Source organism: Diabrotica virgifera, chromosome 7 (assembly GCF_917563875.1).
Source record: "Diabrotica virgifera virgifera chromosome 7, PGI_DIABVI_V3a".
Classification (NCBI taxonomy): Eukaryota; Metazoa; Arthropoda; class Insecta; order Coleoptera; family Chrysomelidae; genus Diabrotica; species Diabrotica virgifera.
Window position 1 is genome coordinate 67,062,142 of NC_065449.1, and position 12,072 is coordinate 67,074,213.

General features: G+C 34.5%; 1 protein-coding gene across 2 annotated transcripts in view; it reads left to right on the plus strand.

The window, feature by feature from the left end:
* The window catches only part of LOC114325201 (zinc finger protein rotund-like), a 1,204,079-nt gene that overhangs the window by 711,239 nt on the left and 480,768 nt on the right, over positions 1-12,072 (plus strand). The window contains exon 4 of one of the 2 annotated variants that reach the window (XM_050656281.1): positions 1,188-1,299. In XM_050656281.1, coding sequence (XP_050512238.1) covers positions 1,188-1,299 — 112 coding nt within the window. The remainder of the gene's footprint in view (positions 1-1,187; positions 1,300-12,072) is intronic. The other variant, XM_050656282.1, reaches the window with a different exon arrangement.

Sequence of the window (12,072 nt, forward strand, 5' to 3'; positions counted from 1 at the left end):
ATGAATGAAATAGTCGTCCAAACATTCCTGTGTTTAAATTTAAACTGCATTTTTAGTACTTAACTCTCTCTACCTAAATTTGAATAAAAAACGTTCCTCATAATAAAATTTCCAGTACTGTCTAACCTACTTTGGACTAATTCAATATATAATAAATTGGTATACATATTTTTCCCTGGATGAAAGACAACATCGTGACGAAGAGCTGGGGAAGGGGGTAAGTGGCGTCTCGTTGTCTTGGTTACCACAAGGTCACGACCCCCCACTCGTGAACCCCCTACTCGGTCCCTTAACAGACGGTTTTTGAACGCCTTCTTCGTTATTTTATTGATATGATTTTTTCTGGCCTGCGGACCTTAATTGCTAAAACCAGGGCGGTTTGTCTGAATTGAAAATGTTTCTTTAGAGTATACAGAAAACCCGAGTTATTAACATTATAAATATAAAGAGTTTTTGGGTAAACCGGAGAATCATTCAAATTACTCGTTTTGTCTTTAGGAAAGTCGCGGGAACAGCGCAAATAAATTAAAGGCCTGGTTCTCAAGCTCATAATGATGTTAAAAATTTGTTCGAATAATTTTGTAATTTTGTATTCTAATATATTTCTTGTGACAAATTTATAAAATTTCTTTATTATTCACACTGTCATATAATATGTCCCCCAATATTTCTATGTTCAAAAAGTTGGATGGGTTTAAAATGGATGCTTTTTGAAAAAAAAAATAAGATCAAATTAGATAATTAGTTAGATGCATAATTTTTAAGGTATTCACAAAAAAAACGTCCAAAAAAGTGTCATATGTCAAAAGTTCACCCAAGAATTGAAAAGTATTGTTTTCTTTAAAAAATTATACAACAGTTTTTGCTTAGAATTGGGTTCTCTAGCCACCTCCGTGGTTATTTTGACCAAAAAATTTTACACTCCTGAAAAGGGGTGAGAACCACCTCCAAGATAAAAGCGCCATAGGATATAGGGTAGATTTTGTTTCTTTAGCTCTTTCCTACTTGCAGTTAAAATGTCAAGTAAATTGATGCCGCTGCAGCAGGATGGAATTCGGAGCCAAATACCCTCACTGACTGCAGTATATTCATATTCAATAATTTCTTTACAAAACAGGTTAAATATCAGATTTTTTGTTTTGGTTTAGTTAGTACCTGTAGTTTTTCTAAACAACTTTTTGTTTCAGCAGTGTGGTCAACATGGGAAAGATGATTACCCGAACTGGACGAGAAATACCATGGGAATCAATAAACAGGGATATGAATCAAAGATGAACGAACACAATCAAATGCAGAAAGGTAAGAGAACTTTTTATGAAAATACATAGTTTCTATTGCTACCATTCGTCTACAACTTGAACTCATCTAAGTGACCTGTTGAGTACAGCTCTTCTTCTCCTTCAAGTCCCGTCTCCTAATCGGAGGTTGGATATCATCATCACTATCTTTACTTTATCCACCGCTGCTCTAAAGAGTTTCTATAGAACTGCATCTAAACCAGTCCCTTAAATTCTTTAACCATGACACTCTCCTTCTTCCTATACTCCTTCCGCCTCTTATCTTTCCCTGTATTATCAGTCATAGCATTTCATATCGCGGTCCCTTCATTACGTGTCCCAGATATTGTAACTTTCTTATTTTTATTGTGTTTATTATTTCGCATTCTTTACCCATTTCTCGCAATACTTCCGTGTTCGTTTTCCTCTGTGTCCATGCTATTCTAAGCATCCTTTTGTAACACCACATTTCAAATGACTGTAGCTTATTTATGTGTTCTTGCTTTCATGTCCAGCTTTCAAGTCCATATTGTAGTATAGAGAACACGTAGCATCTCAAAGCTCTTACTCTCAGTTCTAAGCTAAGGTCTTTGTTGCAGAGAACTGTTTTCATTTTTACAAACGCATTTCTTGATATTTCTATCCTGGTCCTTATTTCTGTTGTTTGATCATTTTTCTCTGAAATCCAGGTTCGTAGGTATTTGTATTTATCAACCCTTTCTATCGGTACATTTCCCAAATGTATGCTTGTTTGTATGTTTGTTTTCTTAGTTATTATCATGTATTTGGTCTTTTTTATATTCATTTTTAGTCCATATTCTTCACAGAAATTGTTTGTTTTGTTTAGTATTAGTTGGAGTTGTTCAGCAGAACTTGCCATAATCACGGTGCATATCTTAGGTTGTTAATAGATCTTCCGTTAACTATTTTTCCTTCACTTTGAGATAGCAATGCTTCTTCAAAAATGGCTTCACTATATGCATTAAAGAGTAATGGAGACATAATACATCCCTGCCGAACTCCTCTCCTGATTTCAATTTCTGGACTGGGTTCGTTATCTATTACAATTTGTGCTCTTTGATACCAGTAATGGTTTGTTATTATTCGTAAGTCCCTTTTGTCTATGTTTTTGTCTTTAGAATTTGGACTAATTTTTCATGTCTTACTTTGTAATAATAATAATATCGTATGGCATTTTTGCCGGGGAGATCCTTTCGGATAGTTCCAGCGCCAATTACATCTTTAACCCTGTTTCAAGTAACTAGTGTCGATGTACACTAGCCCAGGGGGACCGACGGCTTAACGTACTCTCCGAGGCACGGTGAGACGGCTCGTGTCATTATTGGAAATGAAAATGGTTTGTCTTTGGCAGGGATCGAACCCACGTACACTGGCGTCTGAGGCCAGCTATTATGCCGTTACTCCCCGGCCGCTTACACGTCTTACTTTGTCAAAAGCTTTCTCAAAATCAACGTAACAAATATGCACATCCACATTCATGTCCATGCATATTTGAGCTAACACATTAAAAGCAAATAACGCCTCTCTGGTTCCTAGTCCGTTTCTGAACCCAAACTGACTATCATCTATTCCTTCTTCTAGTTTTTTATTTATACGACCATGTATTATTTTCAAGAATAATTTGAGAATGTGACTTATTAATGATATTGTTCTGTATTCACTGCAATCTTTAGCGTTTGTATTTTTAGGGATAGCACAAAAGGTTGAGAGTAACCAACCATTGTTTTGGTATGTTTACAGCTCTACATATTTTAAATTTTGTAAAACACTGATAATATTTTACCACCAAGAGTATCTTGTCCGTTTTACATATTCTTCCACTTATGTTCGATTTCTTGTTATAACGATATTTATATTTCATACTTACATTCTCCCCTGGTGGTTTTTGCTCCTTATACTTTTTTATTTTTACCCTCTTATGCCCCATTCTTCCTGGTTTCTTTAAACTTTTCTTTTTCCTAATATGTATTCTTCTAAATTCTCTTTATGATTCATCTGCATCAAAAGGGATATCCGGTTTAGTCCAGTGGAACTGGATCAAAACAATGCTGTCAAATAGGCCAATTTTAACAAACCTACAAGGAGAGGAGATTGTGGCCAAAACAGCTATGAGGTGCCCACAGTGGGGATTGCTTTCTTCCCTCCTGTAGTCACTCCTGGCTGATGACCTGATCTCGCGTTTTATAACGCAGCTATCCGTTACCATATGCCACTGGATCTAAAAATAGGTCGATTTTAACAGACATGCAAGGAGAGAATCGTGTGGCCCACAGGTGGGAGTATTTTCTCCCCTCATGTGATCAATCCTAGTGGGTGACTTGCTTAGAGATGCATCAAGTCAAACTAGTTTGATTTTATTCAACAAACTTGACTTGACTTGAAAATCAAACTTTTTTTGTAAAAAAGTTTGACTTGACTTGATCTCGATATCTTTAGGTTTGACTTGAAATCAAACTTCTTCACACAGTTTGAAGTTTGAATGTCATATTGGCAATGTGTTTATTTCCAATTCTAATTGAGAGCGTACGGATTTTGTTGTGACTTATTTGGATAGGTCTGAATCTGTATTCTGCTACTCCGCAAATTAGTTTGTAGTTCATATTTAGACGTCCATGTTTGGCTTGTTTATTACGTTCGTTTTGAAGTGTGTGGCTTTGGGAGATAATATCTGAATGTGGATATTTTTCGGTTCAGATAAAGTACCAGAACAAATTGAGTCTGATATTGAAGGTATTCCCACTGCAAAAATTAAGAGAAACAATCTGTAGTCGAAGCAGTATTAATTAAGAATAATAAATATACTGATTAATTTGATGTTGCTGCAGGTAATTTCAAAACAATGAAAATTGCAAAGTGCATACATACTTCTATTATGTAAAAATAAAGAACAACGTTATAAAATCACAAACAGTGAACTAATTCTAAAGGACAGCGTTATGCATAACTCGACCAAGCGCTATTTCTTTAAAATCGAGATAACAGCGGATTCTGGTGACACATAGCTAAAACTATCTTGGAAAAATCCCTGTTATTGTCATGTTAACGGTTACTAAGAAAAACTAAAATAAACCAAGCGACATTCTGTCTATTAAGGGTTTTTAGTTTTGCATAACAAGACTATATTCATAACTGCCATTCTTAACTGCCATTCATAACCGCCATATATCCATAACTGCCATTCATAACAGTTTCGCAATTGTAGACTAAGCGCCGACTTTGGTCTGTTTATGCTAAACTAAGCGTTTGGCCAGAATAACAGTTTTGTCCCCATTAATGTACATATTAATTTTGAAGTTTCCGTCAAAAAATGATGGAATTTTTTTAAAGTGAAAATGTTGTGTTTATATACATATATAATTAAATTGAAAAATACAATAATAATCTTTATAAAATCTTTTTATTATGTCTAACGTGCTATGTATTACTAAGAATGTAGTATAGTATAAGTCATAAAATGGACCTTTCGGGATTCTTCTATATTTTTAATTTTGAATGTTTATTAATCATTTCTGTTTAAAGTATAAATCAATAGCTCGTTTTTCATGTATAAATATTAATTTTATTCCAACAGTACAACTTTTAATTTCAAAAGTCTGCTTTGTAAGGTACAGGTCAACTTCTACTGTTAGTACCTTCTGCTTTCACTTACGCAGCTTGACTTATACTTTTAGTACACACCAAATGTTGAGATTCTGGGCCATTTGTATTGAAAAAATGTAGATAATCCAAATTTGACGATAAAATTTCAAGGAATTAACATCCTTAAAAAGGGGTTGGTACGGAAACAGATTTTTGAGGTTCTTTGTTTTCTTCCTTTTTAACTTTCCTGAACCTTTTTTTATGACTTTCGTTCTGTCGTTGAAGACGGTGCCGATGTTTATTGTTATCGGTTATAAAAGCAGAAAATTATAACTGTTCATTTATTATTTTTTTATTTAAGTAATTTTGTTTTGCGTGCTAAAAAATAGTTTACTGTGAAAGTGTCAGTGTTCTTTTGTACATGATTTTTAAAAATAAGTAGAGGGAAACAAATACTAAATTATTGGAACTAAAGGATGATTTATATGGCACTCAATGTATTATTAAATTTCTTATCTTAATTGGCAACTGACATGTCTATCTCAATAAAAAAGTATATAACAAATTTAAAAAAAAATACAGGATCCTTTGTAAAAAGTATATTTAAAAGACCCTAATAATGGTTACATCACAAAACAAAACGTTTTCGGATTAACAAGTAATCCATCATCAGTGTTAAGCCAATAACATGCATGCGTGAGCCACCAAAAAGTTATGGGTAAAAACCCTTTAAAAGATATAGTTGACACTCAATTTTCAATATGTGAGGTTCATCCCTTTCATATCACATCCACGTGGGTTAGAGTCCTGTGTTGCCCTGGGTAATATCCAGGAATATTTGCAACATCTAACTATTTTAAACATAATATGTAGTATAGTATAATATAAGATCTTATACCTTTTAAAGGGTTTTTACCCATAACTTTTTGGTGGCTCACGCATGCATGTTATTGGCTTAACACTGATGATGGATTACTTGTTAATCCGAAAACGTTTTGTTTTGTGATAATGCAACCCTTATTAGGGTCTTTTAAATATACCTTTTACGAAGGATCCTGTATTTTTGTGATTTATGGTATACAGCCAGCTACAGGAATTTTATTTTCCTCGTGGATTGTTAAAAATGTTTATCTACGAAATAAATTATTTTTCAAACTCTTTCAAACTAGTTTGACAAACAGTTTGAATTTTCAAACCTGTACGATTGACCAGTTTGACTTGACTTGAATTATTTGTCAGAAGATTGACTTGAGTTTGACTTGAAATTAAGTCAAATTCAAGTCAAATTCAAACATTCAAGTCAAACTTGTGCAACTCTAGACTTGCTCTCGCTTCTTGGCCCACACTAGTATCTATTGTCACATATTGTCTTTCTACTGTCTGTTTAATGGACACTAAAACACCAGAGAAAGCCGCCCAAGTTACTGCATTAATATAAAATGCATTTAGCCAGCGAGCTGTTGCTGTATCACTGGACTGAATCCTTTCGTATACGACCTGGAACAGATAGAAAGCGACTTACAATAATTGCTCGTGTTGATCGCTTTATTGGGTCAACAATATTAAGACCGTTACCTTAATCGTCACCTTAATGTTGTTCAAGTTCAAAAACAGCACGCGTACGTTTTACACAGGATAATCTGAACTAGACGTTGGAACAATAGGGATCTGTTCTGTTCTCAGATGAGACCAGAATATTTCTCTGTGTTAACGACCGATACGAGGAGAGCGATTTTCGGAATATACAGGGTGTTTCATTAATAATTATCCATATAGTAACTGGAGAAACCTTAGCACAAAATAAGAAGATTTAACCTAAAACACTTAAATAAAATGTGGTTCCTTACTGAGTTACAGAGTGTTTTATCTAAAAATTTAAAAACTATTTTTGCTCAGCATTTTAAAACTTTTCGACGTATCCTTTTCATACTTGGCAGAAATTATAGGTACTGTACATACTACTAAATTACGTTAAACAAACGTTTCTGGCTATTACCAGAGGCGTACGACGGGATAAAGTGAATGGTTGTGCCTTTCCAAATTCTACGCCACTGGCGGAATTACTATTTTAGTTCAATTTTTGGATTCTCCAATACTTTCTATGAAAATAATATACTCTTCATTCGTAACGATAAAGTCATTAGTTTTCGAGATCTTTTAAGTTAAAAATGAAACGACACGGTTATTTTGATTAATGTATTGTGTCGCTTCATTTTTAATTTCAAATATCTCGAAAACTAATAATTTTATCGTTACGAATGAAGAGTATATTATTTACATAAAAAGTATTGGAAAATCAAAAATTACACTAAAATATCAATTTCGTCAGTTGCGTAGAATTTGGGAAGGATCAACCAGCCACTATCCCCTGTCGTACGCCTCTGGTAATAGCTAGAAACGTTTATTTATCTTAATTTAGTAGGGCGTACAGTGCCTACACTTTCTGTCAAGTATGATAATGATACGCCAAATAGTTTTAAAGTACTGAGTACAAATAATTTTTAAATTTTAATCATAATATGAATGATAGAATGATATCATAAATTAATCAAAATAACTGTGCCGTTTCATATTTAACTTCAAATATCTCGAAAACTAATAACTTTATCGTTACCAATGAAGAGTATATTATTTACGTAGAAAGTATTGGAGAATGTAAAAATGGCACTAAAATAGTAATTCCTCCAGTGGCGTAGAATTTGAGAAGGGTCAACCATTCACTATCCCCTGTCGTACGCATCCGGTAGTAGCTAGAAACATTTGTTTATTATAATTTAGTAGGGTGTATAGTAGTCGCACTTTCTGCCAAGTATGAAAAGGATACGTCGAACAGTTTTAAAATGCTGAGCAAAAATAGTTTTTAAATTTTTTTAAAATAGTTTTAAACACCCTGTAACTCAGTAAGGAACCACATTTTATTTAAGTGTTTTAGGTTAAATCTTCGTATTTTGTGCTAAGGTTTCTCCAATTACTATATGGACAATTATTAATGAAACACCCTGTATAGTTTAAGTCAAAAGTTTTGCCAAAAGTGGGCCGATTTCTATACACTTTAGTTTATTTTTGAGATATTTAGAGATTTTTGTCCTTTTTTCAGTTCCATATGAAGTTTTATTTTTATTATCTATCTCTTGCATTAACTATCAACTTTATAGACTTCCAGTAAGGTTTCGTTGGTGGATAAAATAAATACGAAAAATAAAATAATATGATAGGTAAAAAACGAGGTTCTCGTAAAACTACTTATAAATTTTCAGTTTTCTTTGTTTATTCTAACAAAATATAGCTGCTCTTACTGGTTACCAATCTAGGTTTATGTCTACCTAAGAAAAATAAAAATGATAATAAAGGGTGCATCGCAGTTTTTATGGTTGTAGCTGAACATAAATATTTTTTATCGCCTCCGGTCGCTTATTTATAGTCTAGACATGAAAACACAATTTTACGACAATCCGTTCTTTTTATTAGACTAAATCTAATCACTATCCCAAACTGAAAGTCGTTATACTCAATTAATTACTGCGAAAATCTTTACCGTTTTGCGAAATGTTTCTCCTGCTTTTTACTACTGTCAGAAACACCAGTAAACTTGAGAGAAAAAATAGGAATTCCTTTTTAGTCTGAATTTGCTTGGGATTATTTAATATATTTGCCAACTTAAAAAATAATACTTAATAGGTTTTATATACATTGGTAACCTAATTGTAACTAAATAGACACCATTATACGTCTCACAAACAGAGACGAAAAGACTACCAAAGAGTAGGATAAATCCTGTTACTCTTAAGAACAAACGCAGAAGAATCTCATCATCATCATCAGTAACCTTTTTGAGTTCATTTTCGAAAATAGGCCTCCCGTAAATAGTTCCATTACTTTTGGTCTTACAATTACTTTTACAACAAGAAAATCTGCATGTCCTCAAGTTTCGGTAAATAATAGCCGGATCAAACCAGTTGTCAACTAGTTGGGATTGCATCTGGATGAAAAACTCATATGGAAACGCACATTAAAACTAAACTGAAACAATTAGATCTTAAACCAAAAAAATATGAACTGGCTATTTAACAAGAGGTCTCAGTTAACTCTTGAAAATAAACTGCTTCTGTACAAAGCTATGCTCATACCAGTATGGTCATACGGAATAGAACTATGGGGCTGCAGTAAACCGTCAAATACGAGGATACTCCAAACACTCCAGTCCAAAATACTCCGTATGATAAATAAAGCTACATGGTACGTATCCAACCAGACACTTCACAATGATCTGGACATCCCACTAATCAAGGACATAATAAAGAATAGTTCAATAAAATATAAAACTCGCACCACTGACCACACCAACGAATTCATAAATAATTTATTCACCCAACTACTTGCTGAAAGAAGACTGAAGAGAGTATGGCCAGAAGACTTACCATAATAATACTTACAGAACCGTCACTGGACGGTACCTAACTCGCCTTAATGGACTTACATACCATTTACTTATTGACAACAAATAGAGTAGTCAGGACAGCGAGAGATGGTTCCCCAATAGGAAGACGATCAGTGGGAAGACCACGAAAACGATGGAACGACAACTTACTAGAGGCACATTGAAAAAACAGACAGAGTCATGTCTATAAAAAAGAAGAAGACCATTTACTTATTACTTTGTATATAAAGTAGATTGTAAAAATGCAGTGTATCAAATAATAAAACAAAACTTCTGGTCTTGAGCAAATGGAAACCAGTTGTACTGGATGCGCTTGATATTCTTTGTTAAGCCTGTTGAAGGTTGTTCTAGGTTACGATAAGCATCGCGTCGTGTCTAGGTCTCCATTCAATCTAGGTCAGTCTTTCGTTAACATAGCAAGAAGAACAGCCAAAAGAAAAATGTCAGATTGGGTGGAACAGATGAATCGTAACCACTGGTACAAATAAGTAGGTCTTAACTATTCAAAGGATTTTATATGTTTATGAACTTAGGAAGAAGAGAGCCAAAGCAAATAGGAATGATCTGTAAATTATGGTAGGTCTTCTAACAGGACACTGCCGCGTCACGTCAAGGGGAAAATGGACAGAATCGATCTGACAGAAACTGCTAATTGCAGATTGTGTCAGGCTGATAACGAGACATTTCCGTACTTTCGACGAGGGTAATTTCCTGTTGAAATTTTTCACTATCTCCTGACAATTGTTTTTGAATGCTGTATCATCCCTTTAACCATTCATCTTCTCCTTCTTCAATGCCTTATCCAGTCCGGATGAGGGGATCATTAAGATTATCATGGTTTTGTTGACCGCTCTTGTAAAAAATTCAATGGAAGTCAGTCCAAATCATTCTAGGAGAGTTTACAGCTAAGACGGATATGACGGCATGAAGAGATATGACGGTATTCCGGTGTCCTAATGCCAAATACATTTCCCTGCATGACGAGTTGAAGAATTCTATGTCTTCATCGATCCATCATATTACGTTTTTCGATCTTTTTTTTTTTAGTGATGGCATCGTATTAAACCAAATTCTCTTGAAAAATAATTTTTGAAAAAAAAAAAATCAAGGAATGCTTATCCAATGTGAAAAAATCTTCGCAGAAAATTCAAACAAACATAAATTTGAAAATTATAATCTAATCAAAAAAACTATACCTAAGTATTAATAATGGGTATTGCCACCTCTGACCCTTAGGGCTTCTTGGAGCAGATTAGGCAATCCATTCATTATGCTGGATATCCGTCTTGAGCTCTCCGAAGCATGTAGGTAGGAGATGGTACTCTTGCTCTTGCCCATTTTATAGGTTGTCTCAAATGTGTTCAATTGAGTTAAGACTTGGACTGTGTGCCAGTCATGTTAAAACTTGAATCCCGGCCTCATTAAAGTACTTACGGGTGTATCTTGCGGTATTGTAACGTGCATTGTCATGCATTAATCTAAAGTTTTCTCCAATGAACGGTGCGAAGCGAAAGGCATGACATGGTGTTGGAGAACTTCTTTCACGTATATTTGAGCATTTACACTGCCTCTATCGAACACAACAAGATCAGTACGATATTCGTAAAAAATAATATAAAATAATATAAAAAAGTTACCTCCCCAAATTATTGTTGACTCTCCTCGGTAAGCCACTGTTTCGGTTATAGTGCATGGATCAAACATTTCACTGTGGTGCCTGTAGACACTCTGACATCCATCTAGAGCTCCTAGGGCTATTCTGTTCTCATCTGAGAACAGTATGTTCTTCTATTCCGCCACAGTCCAGTCAGCATATTCTCGCGCAAAACTAAGTCTAGCTCTACGGTATTGTGGGACAGTTGTGAGGCGCGAGCTGGACGGAAACGTCGGAAACCCCCCAAATTTCTTTCTGCCAGTCTTCCTTTAATGATACGTTCACTCACATTAACATTTCTCACCTTAAATAGACTCGTCTAAGAACGATATTTTAGAATTAAGAAAGAAGACTGCTTTTCAGACTTAAAAGAAATTAGAGCAGGTGTTCCACAAGGCAGTGTGTTGGGTCCGGTATTATACCTACTATACACGTGTGATATTCCTGTACTGGAAGACAACACAGTTGCCACCTTTGCTGATGATACAGCTATTTAAGCCGCAGGGACGACAAGTGAAGAGGCGACCAACAAGGTCCAAATAGCAGTTAACCAAATCCATAAATGGACACAAAAATGGAGAATCAGGCTGAATGAAGCTAAATCTGTCCATGTTAATTTCACCAACAAAAAAAATACAATATATATCAGTTACAATCAACAATATCCAAGTACCATATGCAGATACTGCTAAGTATTTTGGGTATAACATTAGATGCAAAACTACGCTGGAAGGTGCACGTTAATAAAAAAAGGGAAGAACTAAACTAAAACTAAATATAAGATATAAAAAATGCATTGGCTAATTGGAAGAAACTTCACATTGTCGATGCATAATAAGTTACTACTTTACAAACAAATATTTAGACCTGTGTGGACTTATATGGATGCCCACTATGTGGGTGTACTAGATCAAGTAATATAACAGTAATACAAAGATTCCAGAACAAAATACTAAGAAATATTGTAGATGCTCCTTGGTATGTGACAAACAGTGATCTCCATAAGGACCTAGGAATGGAAACTGTGGATATAGTCATCAAGAAGATGGCAGGAAGTCACGAGCAACGACTTCATATTATGCACGAGAATATTGAGGCAATCC